The sequence below is a fragment of the Ambystoma mexicanum genome, chromosome 13 (assembly GCF_040938575.1).
Source record: "Ambystoma mexicanum isolate Mex_15411 chromosome 13, UKY_AmexF1_1, whole genome shotgun sequence".
In the NCBI taxonomy this organism is placed as follows: Eukaryota; Metazoa; Chordata; class Amphibia; order Caudata; family Ambystomatidae; genus Ambystoma; species Ambystoma mexicanum.
In genome coordinates this window covers 807,308,984-807,327,434 of record NC_090938.1, presented here as the reverse complement: position 1 = coordinate 807,327,434, position 18,451 = coordinate 807,308,984, and the positions used below count along the sequence as shown (strand labels likewise).

At 45.3% G+C, this 18,451-nt stretch overlaps 1 protein-coding gene across 1 annotated transcript in view; it reads left to right on the top strand.

Moving 5' to 3' along the window:
• LOC138522037 (H-2 class II histocompatibility antigen, E-S beta chain-like) overlaps positions 1-17,561 on the top strand; it is a 228,372-nt gene extending 210,811 nt beyond the window's left edge. The window contains exon 6 of the mRNA XM_069635259.1: positions 16,294-17,561. Coding sequence (XP_069491360.1) covers positions 16,294-16,313 — 20 coding nt within the window. The 3' untranslated portion in view covers positions 16,314-17,561. The remainder of the gene's footprint in view (positions 1-16,293) is intronic.
• The last annotated feature ends 890 nt before the right edge of the window (positions 17,562-18,451 follow it).

The window sequence follows — 18,451 nt, the reverse complement described above, 5'->3', positions numbered from 1 at the left end:
TTAAGATCAGTGTTTATAGGCCCATATTACCAATTTACTGTGAATGCAAGCAGACGTCCATGACCAAATGATAATGTGTTATTATATAGCACTTACGCTTAAGCGCTTTATATAGAAAAAATATACACCCAATATCACCCAACCTGTGTTGGTACTCATTTATTGACCTCAGAAGGATGAAAGGCTGAGTTAGGGCGTTTAAGAACGGACTAAATCAGTGACTCACCCCCTAAAGTGTGCCTGAAATAAACCTTTAATGAGTCTAGCAATTAATGTGTCTTTCTGGATTTCTATACAATACTTGGAATTCCTATTCTTTCTTATTTAGGGTCAGTGCTGAAAGTGTTAGACTTGTGGCACTCCTGTTCTTATTTTTCTTCTTTTTTTAAGGGGCCTGAACAAGAAAGCTAGCCACTCCAGAACTAAAAGAGCCACATGGTGCTGGCCACAGCCCAGCAGCTTGCACTGTAAAAAATGTTTTTTTAAAATTAACATTTTTTTTTTTAGAGGTCGCAAGGGAAACCACACAGGTCGCAGTTGCGACATCTGGCGACCCCGAAATGACATCCCTGGTTCAAGATGACTATTGGTAGAATGCAGGTTTTCCAGGAAGGTGCTTGCTTAGGGGAGTCTGTAAACTATTTTCATGTGGCCCCAGATTGTTGCAAATAGTGTACTATCTTTTTTTTTGTATCCTTTATTTGTGTTGGTTTTTCCAAACCTTTACAAAATACATTATATCTAAAACAGATTGAAATATTCCGTTCTATAACAATAAAAGGAAATGTAAATATTACACCCATAAATTCCTTTACAAAATTCAGCGAAAGTCACACCAGCAGACATAAAAAAGAGAAACAATTCAATAAAAAAATAAAATGATTGATGGCAATTAAGTCCATTGAGATATACAAAGGAGGAACAGGTTGTCAGTAATTTGATTGAGTTACAATACTTAACAAGAAAAACGTTTAAAATGAAAAATAAAACAAATTACGAAGTCTACAAATGTTTTTAAAAATCTTTGAACAGCTAAATTCAGAGAAACTGTTTTGCCATGTTAATGTTAAAGGCATTTGTATAGCGCACCGTCACCAACGCAGTTGGTGTCCGGGCGCTCAGGCGGATCTGTAACAAGGGGATGTGGGGGGGGTAGATTAGTCGGGTGAAGAGGGAGAAGGAGAGTGAGAAGAGTGGTTTGCTGACTTTTTGTGTAGTTGTGGTTTCTTCGTCAAACCAGATATTGAAGTCTCCAAGGACGATCAGATGATTGTGTTCAATGGCTAGGCATGTGATTGCTTCCGTGAAGGTGTCCACGAAGGTTGAGTCGCATGTTGGTGGTCTGTACATCATTATGAATTTCAGGTTTGTTTTGGGGTTTACTGACGGGCATATGATTAGGGATTCACATTTACCCACGTTTAACGGGTCTTCCAGTTTGATAGCCAGGTGTTCCTTGAGGATGACTGCCGGTTCCCCACCTCTTTTGGTTTTTCTGTTTGCTTGGACGCATTTAAAGTTGTCAGGCAGGCAGTTGTTGATGGTGATCTTGTAATTATCGTCTAGCCATGTTTCAGTTACAAATAGGATGTCGACACTCCCATCACATAGTGTCAGAATCCGAAGAAACCTCCCTCCATTCCTCCTCACCTGGGTCTTCTGTGGAACTTTCTTCTTCTGGATTCCTCTTCTTCCTTCTACGATTCTTTAGTTTGGTGTTTCCCTTCTTTTCTTTCTTCTGGAGTAAATAAGGTTTCTCTACTCGGGATGTCGGTAGGGAGTTCACCAAAAGCGTGGTGTCCCCTGGAGCTAGCCCCAAAACAGGGAAAAGCCTCCTGGCTGAAAAACCCTGTAAGTCCTCAGGATGAGATTCCAGGCTGAAGATGATGGAGACTGGAGTCACAGTAAGTATGGTAGCAATCGGTTCCTACCCAGAACTTTGGTGAATGGGTAGCAGGCAATGGTTGAATAGCCTTAGGTCGCAGGTAGCAGGCAAATGGTTGCATAGCCTTAGGTAGCAGAGTGAGCCTGCAAGGGGAAGGGTCTGACTTGTAAGTAAGCGGACTGGAAGGAATGCGAGGAAAGACAACAGGAAAACAGATAAGCGGACTGTGAAGAGGGAGTCCGAGAGAAATGATGCAGTGGCGAGGTATGAAACGGAATATCCGAACAAACCATAGCCGTTGTGCGAGGGACACACAAAAAGCAGACAGACAAGGCGAAAGGAAAGGAAAGTAGCGGCGAGAGTCGCAGAATTAAAGGAAATGAAAGGAAAGAACGAAAGCACAAGTGCAAAAGGCAAGCGAAGGTTCCCACAAAAGTGCAGGAATCCGAACTCCTGATAAGGCGGGCTCACTGAAGGAACGAGCAGCGGGCACAACACAGGAGAGCGAGAGAGAGCATCGGCGCACCGAAAAATCCAAGGTGCAGCGCACCGATGTGCTGGTACTGTTGCTATGCCGGGCGGCGGCCATCTTTAGACAAACAACTAGACCGTGAATACAATAACGGTTACAATGTGATGGAACATCCTAATGGCGGCACCACTGATCCCAGACCTTCCGTGAGGGCATGACACATAGCAGGCCGTAGATTTCGGTGGCATGTTTGGACATCGACCTCGCATTGATTAAATTGCAATGGATCTTTTGTGTGTGGTTTTGTTTATCAGTTGTTCCTTGTTTTCGTTTGTAATTGTTCAGTCGAGGTGTTTCTGTATTGACGTTGATTGGATGAGGATGAAGATGAAGATCAGCGAAGGCTGCTTCTTCATTAAAGCGGTCTGCTAGATTGGTAGCTTGGCTGTTGCATCGCAGTGCTTCTCTAGCGGTGCCGATTGGTTGAGGATCAGCGACAACTTCTTCATTAAATCGGTCTGCTAGGTTAGTGGTTGGGTTGCTGTTTATTAGAGCTTCTTCGTCTTGTGTGGTCTGTTGTTGATATCTACAGCGCTATTCTGTTCTTGTAACGAATGGGGTAAGGGGGTTGGCGTCTTCCCGCTCTCTTCTTTGGTCCTCCTGTCTTTTTTCTGTTCGTTTGGGATTGTTTTTTGTTTGTCTTGAGGTCTCCATGTCGTTGTTATTTTGAGATTCTGTTGTTGATGCGAGGTAGGGTGTAAGATATAACAATTTTTCTATTAAAGTGTTTGTTCTGGAGTTATCGTTGTTTGTTCTCTTACAGTGTTTGTTCTGGAGGTAGCGTTGTTTGTTCTGATGGTGGCTATGTTTGGCAGGGTGTTTCCTGTATTCAATGTAACTTCTGCTGGGGACAGTTGGGTTTGCTTGTCCTTGTTTGTTGTTGCGTCATCCGGCTTTCTTTGTCAGCGTCCATTTCTGCGTCGTGGCATTTTGGGTCTTGATGTATAGTTAACAGGGCAGGTGTTCGTCAGTAGTATCTTGTGCTAGGGATTATTGGCGTTTACTCTAATGATTATATTCGGGTGTTATCGGGTACCTTCTGTCCTTTAGTTGATAGGATAAGTGTCTCCCTGACCTGCGCCCTGTCCGGGGGTTGTTGGGCGATTGATTATCTGGTGGTGTAGGACTCAGTAGGGTGGGTATCGATGTGGTGCTAGGCTAGTAGTCAAAGCTATCTTAGTGTGGAGCGGGCCTATGATGACAAGATTTTCACAGTGTGGTATCCCACAGCCAGATTTGGGAGTTCTGTAGGTTTGGAGAGGTTTGCACCTAGCAGTGCAACTTGAGTCCAAGCCTAAACACAGCTAGTGCCTACATCTAGTAATGCAATAAGAGTATAAGACTAATCACAGCTAGATCTGAGTGTCCTTCATAGTGGGCGAGAGGCCTACACCTAACAATGCAATTAGCGTATGAGCCTAAACACGGCTAGAATGGAGTGTCCTGTATAGTGGGAGAAAGGCCTACACCTAACCATGCATAATGTTCAACCATAAGAGGTCCAAAGGAACCCAATATATGCTGGTAACGCATTTACTAAAATATTCCATTCCCTGTGGCCTCAATGCTAAACAATGAAGCAGCAGACGTGGTAGCGTTTCTTTTTATAAAGGCATTTACAGAGTCGACAATGAGCGTGTGCATCTGGGAGCCCACTTCTAATATAAAGAATTTCCTTTGTGGGTAACACATTTAACCTGAAGCACATACAGTATTTTCTCCACTTCCTAGTATTAGGAAAGCGTTTCAGGTATGGTTCAATGGAGCCAGGTTCCTTTTAAATAGAAATAATATCAGCATAAAGACGAGAACTTGACACTCTATCATAGGGGTGTGCCCAGTCATTTCTTTGAATTAACTTCTTTGCTTTATCTGGAAAATTCAATAAAGTTTCCACAGAAATTCCCATAGTATCCAGAGACTGCAGGCATTCAATATAAACAACACCATCCTTCAAACTGCCTTCACGCACCTCTTAACTCAGTTAGGAATATAAGCTTTTATCAGAATTAACAAAGAATTTCTAAAAGAGGGATAGCCTCCTCCATTCAACAAGGCTCTGAAGTGACTGCCGACCCAAGTCATAACGTATCGCTGGAAAAGTGACACACTTAGGAATAAAATATAGCACTGAACGCCACAATAGGGTTTCATAGGCACTTAGTTCAGGATATATCCACGCAGGGAACAATTCCAATCCATAGCACAGCCTCTGAATCACTTTTGCAGTGTAGAATTTGAATGTCGGAAGAACATTGTATTTTCCATATGTGTTGTCAACCTTTTTCATTTGCACAGCCAGCATGTGAGTTTTCCCCCTCAAATAATTCCTATAAAACACCTTGTAGGATGTGTGATAATAGGAAAACCCAAATATGTCATGCCCGCATTCACTTGGAGTTTGAATTGGTTCAGAAACCATGAGTACCGTATCTATTTTTATCTGTGAAATCACTGTCTTTTGGGGATTAATACATACATTTTCCAGCACAAGGTATTGATTAAAGGCTTCAATTAACCTTTGAAGTCCAATTTCCTCCCCCCACCCCGGGGGACAAATGAGGCTCTTGCAATAGAAACACCAAAATCAGATACGTATATGTTAAAAAGGCAAGGGGCCAATATGCAACCTTGCCTGAGGCCATTAGGTGTCACAATAGGGCTAGTCAAGAGGCTGTCATTGTTTAACCTCACTTGAATCTGATAGTCCTTATAAAGATGAACTAGAATCCTCAATAAGCCCCCCTCCCCCGCAATCCTAGCTTATCAAGTTATTTTCCATAAAATAGGTTGATCCATAGACGGGTCCATAGATGCAGTATATATGAGAGGGGATGTGTCTTTCCAGGCTAAATGTTGATGACTACACAACAGAAGGCCTCCACAATCAGTGCCCATAGGTCTCCTAAATCCCATCAGAGTCTGGTCAATAATGTTATTAAAAATACACCATTCTACAACATGCTCCAAAATCAGCAAGGCAAATATTTTAGAGTCTGCATCCATAATGGCAATCGGGCAGTAATTTAATTGAGGTAACTGATCTCTCTTTTTATAGATGGGAATAACATAAGAGGTCTTCCATGAAATAGGGGTTGTCCTAGCGATCACAATGTTCCTGAACAGTACACACAAAATCTTTGCCCACAATTCAATATTTTGTTTAATAATCACATTTGCCAAGGAACTGGGACCAAAAGCCCTGGACGAGCTGGCTTTAGTGATTATCCGCTCAATATCTTCCACAGTCACTGTCAGCGACCAGCGAGATGTTCTGGGAACAACCATGTTACTACTAGTGTCCTCCCTACGCCTATAAAACTAAAAACAATTGCTACATCAGGTCTGGTCCAAAATGGGATTAGTTTTAGCAACTAGTTCTTTAATCTCAAACCCATTAATTAGAGACCAAAATTTAAGTGTATTCTGAATCTTCAGGGCTGCCGTCATAGCTTCACCATCCCGTTGGAGCATCTGGTAAAGATGTAGTTTAATCCAGTTTTTAAATTTTTGTTTCAGATTATGTATATCTTTCTCCTTGGCTATACCACTGATACCAGATTTCTTGATCTGTCGAGTCTGTTTACGAATATTCCTTTCATCCCTTGAACTTGGGGGTCGAATTTTTGTAAATGAATCTGTACCTTTTTTTGCCTTTTTCTGTCTATGGGTACATTTTTCAGCACAGAGTGTAAGTAAGAGTTGAGAGAATTATTAGAATAACAGGCTAGTTTAGTCTCGAGAGGAAAACTTTTGAAATCCTTCACCAGCACCGTATTTAGCTTTAGAATCTTATCGTTATGCCAAATTAGTCGATTGCACTTCACATTGGAATTTAAAGGTATGGAATAGTATTGGGCTTCTTGTTCTGACTTTTTCCAGTCTAAAGTCATGCGTAGCATACCATGCTCACTATAGGCATTAGGAATGATTTTGAGGTTGGTGACAAGATCAAACGGCATTTTAGTTACAAATAGGTAGTCGATAACAGAAGAAACATTCCTACCATGCCAGGTTGGGGTATTTGGTTTCATTCAACATGGACAGCCCCAATCCTCAAGATTCTGACGCCATATTTGACCTTGTAGAGTTTTCCTCCTTGTCACACACACCTTCCCACTCAAGTCTGGCAGAAGAGCCCAAGCAGGGGAGGCAACTGATACCACTGTATTCTCTAATGTCAGGGGAGGCAACTGATACCACTGTATTCTCCAATGTCAGGGGAGGCAACTGATAGCACTGTATTCTCCAATGTCAGGGGAGGCAACTGATAGCACTGTATTCTCCAATGTCAGGGGAGGCAACTGATAGCACTGTATTCTCCAATGTCAGGGGAGGCAACTGATAGCACTGTATTCTCCAATGTCAGGGGAGGCAACTGATAGCACTGTATTCTCCAATGTCAGGGGAGGCAAAAATGTCAGGTGTTCAATGTCTAGTGAACTTAAGGATGTACACTCTGCATTCTAATCTACGGCCACAATCACTTCACCCCCTGGTGTAGTGATAAACCAGTCTTCCAGAGTAGCATTTAGTTTCTTAAGTCTTAGATTCAGGTTACCGAGAGGGTTCCAGTAATCATTTAACACTAGTATCCGCCTACAATCATTCGCATCATCCAACGCAATCATCACGGCTAAAATGCCTTTAGTTACACACCAGTGCTCAATGGTCCTGAGTCCCGGTCCAATACGAATAGCTGTGACGAGACTCCTGGCAGGGTGACCCCTCAGGCCCTGAATTGCTGCTTCAATCACAATTTCATAACCTTCGAACACTGAGGGATCCTCCAACCATGTCTCCTGTAGGAGTATAATGTAGACAGTACAAAGATCATGGCAAAGCTCATGGAAGATAACGGCAAAGCTCATGGTCCCCCAAGCTCTGGCTCTCTCTAGGTTGGACTATTTTAACAGCCTCTTTCTAAATCTACCTGCCTCTACTCTCCGACCTCTGCAACTTATCCAGAACAGGACTGCGAGACTTGTCCTTGGCCTCAAGCCCTGGAATCGTATCGCTCCAGCTCTGATATCTCTCCATTGGCTCCCAGTGGATGCAAGGATTAAATTCATGCATTATCTACAAGGCTTTCTGAGGCCTGGGTCCAATAACCCTTCAGCTATCCCTCCGCAAATACCTCTCATATCGAGCTCTTTGCTACTCTACCTCTAACTCCCTTAGGGTCAGTTGTTTTTCAAAGAAACGAGCTATGGGTAGATATCGGTCTTCTGCTGGGGCCTCCCTCTGGAACAGCCTCCCTGCCACTCTAAAACTTGGGGAGAACCATCTCCGGTTCCGGAAGCACCTCAAGACCTTCCTCTTTGCTTCTGCCTTTGCTCCCCCTCTCCCCTGCTGATCTGTTCTCTCTTGGCACCGTGCACCTGGCCACCCTCTGTCCTCTGGGCCCAGGTACCTGCTCACCCTGCCACCCTCCCACACTGCCTCCGGGCCACCCCTTGCACTAGGGTCTGTATCTGTACCCATACAGTCCGCCCTCTCCCTTTTTTCTTCCTGCACTTATCAGACTTACCATGTCTGCTGCCTTAAGCCCAGCACTTGCCAATTGCAAGCTGCACTACTACTGTTTGTTGCCTTTATTGTTTATTAATTATTATTTATCTGTTTCTCCTTTGCTCCGCACTCTCCACTTCTCCCCCTTCCATGCACTTTTCCCCTCCCCCTCTCCCATGCACTTGCGCTTTCTCAATGTCACTGGGCCTAGTAAGATTGTTGTTTTGTTCTCCTCTGTTCCCCTCCCTTGCCTTATCGCGCTCTGAAACACTTGTGTACGAGCGCGATAGAAATATAATATCAATCAATCAAAGGGCTGGATCGGAGACAAAAAGTATATGAATAACTATGCTAAAGTGTACCTTTAAGTTCTTTCAATTGAGCAATGGCTTCTCTCAATGACAGAGCCAGCCATCACCAATGTGTCTCCTCCTTATCCCCAGACAATTCCTCAGGATATACATCCCTTTCCCTACTAGAAACAGTTTTGCTGTCATTAGTCTCAGATCCAAAAACCATCTGCGAACTTCTCCTTCCTAGTTGTCCCCTATCAAACGGGGAAAGATTGTATCCTAACTTGTAGAAGTTCTGCACTGTCGAGTGAATAAAATCCACTAGTTTTAAATCTTTTGAAGTAATAAGTCTGAGAGTTGTTACTTCATTAAATAATTCCAATACTCGTGTTCTGTTTAGGGAGTCCAGACCACCATGATCAAACATATAGTTTAACATTAAACTCTGTTTGTTCGGAAACACTGTATCTCTCAAGCAGGGTTCTGTCATCCTGCTTTGCTAATTCAAGGGGGGGTAGCTTTCCCGAATGGGTAAAGAAGTGGAGACCTGAGTATCTGGAGCCCTTCGTTCTAATAACCCACTATACTGTGATGGATTACTGGGCCCCTGACTGACCACAGGAGTATTGTTAGACCCCTCTGACAAATACTCAAGAACCTCCTTTACAAAAGCTTGTTGATTTATTCCCTCTGGTGCTTTTAAGGGGTCCGGTAGTTGATGGTTCCAATTAGGTTTGTTAGGAAGCTTGTTTTAGGGGGACCCAGAGATAAAAGGCTCTGCCGCATAAACCTTGTCTGCAGTGTTCTCATCACGGGAGGCCATAGGAGGATTAGGATTATTTATTTTTACTCCCTCCTTTAATACCAACATCGAGATCATGTTGAACAGATAACCCCAAAGAGTGAATTTTCGAATTTTCTTGGCCGAGTATATTTTTCACTACTTCTCTAATTTTCCCCTCAGACAAGTGGGGAGTTTTCAACCCTACTATCCTATTAAAAGGTTTCGACCCCTGTGTGTTAAGGTCCTTGAAGGTTACTGCTGTCTTAAGACGAGGATCTCTTATTTCAGCCCTGTCAAGGCCACAGTGAGGACCATCATCTTCAGTTAGGCTAACCAACTGTAAGCCGCTCCTAGCCTCTGAGGTGTTAGATCGCAATGTATGTTGTTCTGCTACGGCCTCCTCTTTATTCTGTGAGACTTGTTTAACCTTCTTACAACATGAGTTCTGGGGCTGTTTAAAAATAAGAGCGCTTCTTCAGACTGTTGTTTATTCTGGTACCCATACTTTCAATCCCTTAGTCATTCCTTTATGCTTCAAGACGTCTACCAACTGAGTGTCAGGTTCTTCCTGATATTTCACTTGTATCATCTGAACACCCTCCTCCTTTCCTGCCATATTTCCCCTCAGGTCTATTTTGGACAAATTCAAGCTTTGCTCCCTTAAGGGGGGAACCCACGGAGGCCGGCCAGAGAGTGAGGGGAATGGATGGTGAAGGTGTGCCAATGAGGAGGATCTCCATCTTGCTGGCATTCAGAAAAAGATCATTGGCGGCACACCAATCTTGAATGGCAGTTAGGCAATCAGAGATGAGAGAGGAAGAGGAGGTGGCCGAGGGCAGCCTGAAAATGAGTTGAGTGTCGTCAGCGTAGCTCTGGAATTTTGAGCATAGAATGGCAATGCAGTGGGCGAGAGTTGCCAGGTTTGGTTGAAAAGCCAGAGTGAGAGGTTAGACCCCTGGGGAACACCACAGGTAGAGAGAAAGATAGATGATAGGAAAGACCCAAGTTGGACCTGGGAGGGTCAATCTGAGAGGAAAGAGGTCAGCCAGGCCAGAGCTTGATCAGTGATACCCAGGTTCTCACAGAGACGGTTGCGCAGGGTGGTATGGTTGACCGTGTTGAAAGCAGAAGAGAGATCAAGTATGATGAGGACAGAGGGAATGTTGGAGTCAAGGTTGGAGAGCAGATCTTCACAGATGTTCAGGAGAGCAGTTTCCGTGCTTCTGGCCACTCTGAAACCAGACTGGTGGTCATGGAGACAGTCAACAGAATCGGAATGAAGGTTTAGCTGAGAGATGGCCAGCTTTTCCAGGAGTTTGGCCAGAAAGGGAGTAATGGAGATTGGGCGATAGTTAGCCGGACAAGAAGGATCAGCTGTGGGTTTCTTGAGAAGAGGATGCACAAGGGAGTGCTTCAGAGGGGAGGGGAAGGATCCTGAGGCAAAGGAATGGTTGCAAAATTCGGCAGGAGCCGGAGCAAGGGTGTCAATGTGGTCCTTAATGGTTTTAGAGGAACAAGGATGAACGTGTTTTGACGAGGCCTTCATAGATCGGACTTGTCTATCAACCTCATCAGGGGAGAAGAGAGGAAAGGAAGAGAAGGAGGGAGGGGGGTCGTTAAAGGGGGGTTAGCAAGCACAGACTGAGGGGGAATAGGAAGGAGAGGGTGGACAAGATGTCCTGGGTTTTTTAGATAAAGTGAGAGGCAAGGTTATTGCAGAGAGCCTGGGGGGCAAGACGAGGGGTAGAGACTGCAGCAGGGTTGGCAAGCTCCATGCAGATTTTAAAGAGTTCAGCCGAGTTGTTAGATGCCGCAGAGAGACAGGCTTGAATGTGGACTCACTTCTTGGTGCGGACAGAGAGTCGGTATTGCCTTTGGAGCAGGCGACAGGCCAGTTTGTCCGAGGATGAACAAGAAGCCCTCCATTTCCTCTCAGCCACCCTACACTTACGTTTAAGTGTAGCTAGGTCAGAGTCATACCAGGAATTACACTTGGCTTTGGACTTCAAGCGGATCCTCATGACAGGGGCAAGAGTATCAGAAATGGAGGAGGAGAGAAGTAACAGGGTTGTGTCCCGGTGTGAGTCAGCCAGAGGGGGAGGGAGGGAGAAGGTGGCAGCGAAAGCCTCAACTGCCACACGCTTCATAGGTTGGATGTCCGAGAAGGTAGCTGGCAGTGTTGGGGTGAGCTTGGCTTGGGGGGAAGAGAGTGAGAGATGAGAGGAGAGAAGGCAGTGGTCACTCCAGGAGAGAGGAGTGGTCAGAGGGATAGAGAGTGGGAGTCCAGAGGAGATCAGGACGTCAAGTTTGTGTTCTGCAGAGCGTGTCGGGCCAGAGGGGTGGATAAAGAGGGAGAGGGAATCGCAAAGGTCGCGAAAGAGCACAGATGAGGGACAGGGAGAATCGAGGTGGATTTTGAGGTCACCAAGGAGGAGGAGTTGAGTGGTAGAGGTCAGGAGGGAGGAGGAGAGGTCAGCCCACTCAGAAAGAAAAGAGGTGATTTGCCCAGGGGGCCGGTAGAGAGTAGCAACAGTAAGAGAGTGGCTAGGAGAGATTGAGAGCCTGCAGACAAGGCATTCGAAAGAGGAGTAAATCTGAGTGGGAATTATAGTGGCAGGAATTCACTCGGGAAAGATCAGGGCTACACCCCCCCCCCCCCCCGGGCCGGGAGGATCTGGGTGCTGAGAGGATCTTGTAGCCATCAGGGAGGAGAGTGTCAAAGCTCGTGACAGAGCTGGCTATGAACCATGTCTCAATGAGACCAAGGACATCAGGGTCCAGTTCGTCAAGGAGGTGGCAGATGTCAGAAGAGTGTTTGACAGCAGAGCGAGAGTTGAGAGTGGCAAGATGAAGAAGGTTGCCAGCCTTAAAGACCTTCCGGGGAGGGGTACAAATCAGAGGTACACCCTGCGGAGTTGTGGAGGTAGCCTGAAGTGGGGCAGAGGAGAAGGGAAGAGTGGGCAAGGTAGCCAAGGAATGAGACGAGGGGACACCCGGAGATGAAAGGAAGTTGATGAGGCGAGGAAACCGCCTATCGAAGAGGAGGAGATTGGCCTGGGGACCTTGAACCATGACAGTGCCGTTTAGGTAGACATTTGGGATGACTCTGGAGGAGTCAAATGAAGCCATTAGGACTTCCCAGCGAGTGCCACTGTTAATGGTAGAGGAGGAGACAGGACAGAGCACAGAGATCATATGGGGGGATCCATAGATCAGGCGAAGGAACAACAATGAGGATATTGGTGAGGGTCTGCCTGGAAGAGGCGCTGGTATAGGTATCAGCAATAGGGAGACCAGGGTTGGAGGCCAAGATATCCTTTTTAAACTTCTTCTTTCCAGACTTGGTGGGGAGGGAAGGATATTTGATAGAGAAGCAGTTAGAATAGATGGGAGAAACAGAAAGCACCATGAGTGGGAAGAGAGGAGGCAGAGGGAGGAGTAAGCAAGTACAGTGGTATAGAACAGTCACTGGGCTAGCAGGTTACAATCAACTGGTTACAGCAAACAGTGGGCGGGGCGGCTTTTCCAAAGCACAATGTCTCTGCAGATATATAAGAGATTGAGATATATCAGATCCTTGAGTACAATGTCTATGCGATTGTCCAAGAGTCTTAAATGAGACTAAGTAGGCTCTGTTTATACCTTCAAACAGTGTTAGCAAATACGGTCCTCGTCCAGAATGTAGCTTGGAGCAGCCTGGATGAGCCAATACCACTCGTGGTGTACTTCGGCATGGGCACGCGTGGATGCGCGCCGCCTGGGCTTTTGAAGCTGGTTAAGACAAACAGGGGGTGGGGCTGATTAGCCAACAGCACTTGTGGTGCACTACGGGATGCACGCTATTCTGTGTGTTCCCATTGTTGCACTCTCGACAGGAATGGTAGCTGGTTGATGCCGGGTGGCGAGAACCTGTATTGTGATACTTGGTGGATACTGGGTGGTTGCTTCTTGTTCATGATACTTAGTGAATAACCAGCGATTTCAAGTGGTCTTATATGGAGCCCTTCTGCCATTTGTTTTGACTCACTGCGCTTGGCTCTGTAAAATAAGGGGGGGGTTTGGGTGTAAACAATGAGGCAGACTAATCCAAAATCTGTTGGGTTGATGGGTGTAGGTCAGAAGTACCAGTGTCCTGGGGGACGATCTGTTTTCTACGGCTTGGGAGTATGTGATCTGAAGGGGAGAGCCCAAGATCGGATGCCTACAATGCTTTGTCTGGTTAGCCGCTGATGTGTTGGGTGATAGGGCAAAGCGCCAAACTTAGACATGGCTCGATTAGGGTTGATGTGCTGGCAGCTAGGCCTCTGACGGCTGTCTGTGGGAAATTTGTGTGCGTGGTGTAAAATGGTAGATCTTCAAAGGGAGTCAGTTGTCAGTTAGTCGGAGAAGGCCTTACAAGGCAAAACAACCTGGAGACCGATCCAATTTCACTTTCTCACATTGCCACTGTCGATATCTCTGTTTCTTTCTTAGTCTCTCTCTCCCTCTCTCTCTTCCCCTCTTTCTCCACCTATCTTTCACTCCTGTCTTTCCCCTTTTCCTCCTCTCTCTCCCCCCGTCTCTAACCCCTCACCCCTTTCTGACCCCCCCCCACACCCTCTCCCTATCCATGTGCAACAAAGATCTGTGAATTTGCAGATAGGGAAGAGGGCAGCCTGAATATTCAACTCTTTACCACAGGCTGCAGGCAGCTAAGGGTTATGGAAAAAGACACTTTGGTTCAGAGAAAGGGCTGCTTATCAATGGAGGACCCTAGGCACACAGTTTACCTTCTTTAGTATGTTGATTGGCAGACTGCAAATGTCCTTAAACTTTGCTTCAACTTGCTCAGGTGTTGTGCTCAGTAGCCAGCTAGGACTTTTGTCTATCGGAGCACAAAACCAGGCCTTTTACGCATTACATTCTTGTAAATACAACAGCTTTATTTTTTTCCTGCGTAAATGTACACACCAGTTTAGCTTATTTTGATTTATATCTACATGGATGTAATTGTAGCCGTGTATAAAATCCTCTGAAACACAAATGTTTTCTCTGAAGCCTTTCAGAAAGAAACCACACACTGTTATAAGGTTGGGGTTTTTTCTGTTTAGTTTCTGCTGTGTTTTGTGTCTACCTGCTCATGCTGCAAACAGAAGCATTGTGCATATTTATTTTCCTAACATGTTAGGATCATATCATTAACAAGTTGGAAAACTGAGTTAACTGAGAATTCTCTTTTGTACAAATTATGCTTTTTTTCAGTGAAAGCAAACCAGTATTGCACAAACGAGTTCCTGTGCTGTGTCCATTTATCATCAAGATGCATATATATATGTTGTGTTTATACACATTATTGTGTAGGAGAATGTTTTCTACAAATGTAATACATTGTTTGAACTCAGACATATTTGCTGAACTACTGTTTTGTTCCTAGTGGGTTCTATTCAAGTACTGCCATGTTTTGGTCGCCTGTTACATACCTTTTACACTAGTTTACACTCAATGGGGTACATTACTATAAATGGCCAGTGGCAGCAGAGTCCTTGCTCAAGGGTGAGAGATTGTCATTACACCAATCACAGGGGCGACAGCCTCTTTCAAATCTTCAAGACTACAATTAGAACATTCTAAACCTGACTGTTACATGTGTAATTGAAATAGCAAAACCTGTCCCTGTGATAATCCAGATAGGTTTTTTTTATTTTTATGTAGCACTTCATGCATGGTTCCTCCAAATTCTAAGCACTGTGATTAGTATACCTCAGTCGATAGTCAGTTTACTGACTTCTAAAGGATGTGAGTCATTAAGATAGCTCAGCGGGTTGAGCGCTTGCTGCTTTGATCTGTGCATAATCTGCAGGTCATTAACACTGTCCAGCCAAAATGTGACCATGCCCTCTGGGTTTTGAATCAGGCTCTCCCACTAGTGACACCCAAACCCTGCTTGTCTAACAGAGCCAAGCACAGTGAGTGAAAGAAAAATGTCAGAGAGCTGATTCTTGTTCAGGGTAATAGCTGGATGCCGGATATCTGGGTCTTGTTGACATCACTTGGTGGTTGCCGGATCGCTGGGTCTTCTTTACGTTACTTTCTTGGCACACTGTGGCTGGTACTTGTACATGTTATTTGGTGGATTTCAGGTGACTGGGTCTTCTTCAAGTTACTTGGTCGGTACCGGGAGTCTGGGGTATTTGATGTGAGCCTCATATATCGTTTTATATGCCTCCAGTGCCTTGACACTACTGAACAGTGGAAAGCAGTATACACATTTTGTAATGTTATGCTATGAGAATCATGTAGCACAGCATTTGCCATTTACATGGCCTCTTGGCACTTTGGGTCCTGCAAGGGAGCGGGTGGGTTGGTTGTTGGGGTAAAGGGGTGAGAGCAAGGTTGCTGTTACTAAAAGGGTAGTGTGAGTCAGATGGTGAAACCTTGCCTTGGTGCAGGTAAAGTTCTACGTAATAAACGTTAGGTGGTGTGTGTTCGTTGCACAGTGAGAGCTTAGGGTGGTGGAGTTGCTTCATAACTGATGGCTTGAAAAGGCATTGCTTAATGGTGGCAAGGCGGTTGGCATATTGGTTAATGTGTGATGTGAAGGGCCTTGTGAAGTTTTTGAAAGACTCGTTCTACTAGCAGTAAGTGGTGTGAGGCAAATGTGGATGCGAGTAATGAAGGATCTATGCGCGACCCCAGTGTAGAGGAACATGGGTGTTGGTAAGAACAGGATGCTGAGTATTAATAGGTTCGTGTGGGATCATTTGTTATGTCAGAACTGTGGGGACAGGAACAGGGGGCTGAGTTCCTTTGCTCTTCTCTCCTCATTATTCTACCCCTTAGCCCCACCCATACCCTCCTCTTCCCACTGTAGACTGCATCCATTGTCATTGTCTCGCTCTTGCTCACTTTCTCTCGCTTAAGCTAGTTAATCTCACTCACTTTCCCTCGCTTTAGCCAGATAAATAGGGCATGTTCTGCAGCAAGGATCAGAGAATGCCAAAAGTGGGGTAGGGCCGCCTGGGAACACTCTGGATTTCTCTAGATGCTGAAGGTTCTGAAAGTAATGAACATTTGGTTTAAGCGAGGGGGATAGGGAACTGTAGGGCTTCTTTTCGCCCTCCTAGGGTTCAGGGGGTGGTCGGAGAGCTGTCTCTGGCCTCGTCCTACATTGTACAGGTACCGTGCCTAGTGAGGCCTCCTAAGTTTTGCTAATCGGGGCAAAGCCCGTCAGACAGTGAAAGCACCTATTCATTCTGCTGCCTTACTTCCATCTCCCTGAATTAATCTTCCTTGTTTTATTTTTACACAGGCGTTAATTTTATGGGGTAAAAGGTTCTCCGTACCTTTTTCCATCAGAAGACCCTGGAACCAGTGATGTTGATATAGCAGAAGAGACGGCAGCCGAACGTATGATCTTTCCCTCACCTCTAAGTCTCTAAACTGCTAAAGGAATCTGGAATCACCAGCTCTAGAAGGGAACCGGTGATGCCTACCCCTTCCACCTTCCGCGCCTCTTCTACTGTCTTCTGAAGAACCTAAGTCAGTTGCACTGGGTCTGCATGGATTCGCCAGTTACCCAACCTGAAGCCTGGACACTTCTGTCGCCGCTGAAGCTCTGTACACAGGTAGCGGTCTGCACTTGCAAGGAAACTGCACGATACCCCAACTGCAGCCTTTCACATCTCTACTCTTGCTTCAGCAGAAGTACTCGAGGTCATCCACCCCACCATGGCCAGAGGCTGTTTATCGTGCTGGGAAAGAGACTCATCTATTGTTTCATGCAGATGTTGTCAGGGTCCTCCATGTGGGAACAGGATGCTCTCCCTCTCCCCTGCTGATCTGTTCTGGTTTCTGAAGCGCAGTAGCAATGGCTTGCACTCTACTGAGCCCTAACTCACAGCACTGTTTTATCATGTCTGCATAATCATTTGATAGGCCACTGCCCCTTTAAATATAACCGATTCTCCATCAGACAAGAATCCTAAATAAATGTCTGATTATTTGTGAGTGGTGATAACCTGAAGGAAAGGGGGTAGGTGTCCGAGCGAAGAGGTACCTCGGAACTGTCACATACTTGGCTATGGTGATCGGTCCATTAATTGCTGTCATTGCTCTTGTTATAATCCAATGTCACACATAGTTGCTTCTTCCGGAATCTTATTTTTAGTAGAAATCTTGGATCTATGAAGATTCCTTGAATATTTTTCGCAGACTACAAATTTGCTGATATTTTTTGCCGATTTTGACATTTTTCTTTACCGCAAAAACAGGGGGAGATCACCGAGCCGGCCTTCCACCCCTCATCTCCCCTTCTATATCCCAAAGCCTAACTTACCATCTATAGTTTTTCGCATAAAAAGAATTCGTCAAAGTAGTAATTGGGAAAAGTGAGGAATCCTGAAATCTTGTGTATTAAATGATTCTGCTCAGCTTATTTGCCTCTTCTTGGTCTCTCCTCAGGGTCCGGTTTACAGGTCTGCTCTTGAAAATCCTTTGTTTGATTATACAGCAGTATCTCTGCTCTTACTACTGTGTGGGTTGTGATTTTTTTAATAAAGTTAAAACCTGTCTTAAACACTTACTTGTACTTGAGTATTTAGTGAATACCCAGGTGAAAAATGATCTAGACAGTTCTTTTTATGAAAATCATTACAAAGTTCAGTAGATTCATGTTGTCACTGAACCTGTAGTATCCCTGCTGAGCACTTTCCAGGTATTCGTTTTTGAAAAAGCGCTAAAAATAGTGTCTGTGTGTGTGTGTGGTCTGTGGCAACTTGTGAATCTGTTTTAGAATTACATGTTATGTCCTTGGAGTAGTGCTACTATGGCATTAAGTACCCATTCCACGGGCTATAGCGGGATGTGGAACGGGTACTTAACGCTATTAGCACCCGTAGCTCACCATGGGATTGAAAGGCCGGGCTCCATACTTGCCCCTCTTCCATTTCCATGATGGCCAGACTGGGCAGAGCGAAAGGAACGGCAACAGCTGCGGCGGCCACAGTCGCTGCAATGAGGCAAGTGGGGAGGAGGAAGATTTGAAAAAAAAGGCAACAGAGGGTGGGGAGAAGATGGTGGGCTGGCGAACCGGCCATCAGGCGGCTGGGAACGTGGGCTAGATCGGCAGTATCATCAGCCAGCGTTCTTAGCCTCTTGATTGATTGGCTCCCCCCTCAGGGTGCTAATTAGGCGCTCACAAGGGCATTCTATGTTCGACCCACAATGCTTCTTCTAGTTGATGCCTTCTGTACAATTCTTTCCTAGTGGAGCCACGCTGTGGGAGCAGGAAGTAAAAAAGTAAAAAAGAAGAATCTGTCCCCTTGATTTTGATGATCAGAAACTGATGTTTGCCTCAAGACCGCAAAGAAAGTAAATGCCAGTTTAAAGGCCCTGACACTTCGGAGCAGACAGGATGAAAGATGGGTGGCCTCCGTCATAGATCCTCACCAAGCTGAAGCCTTGGCGCC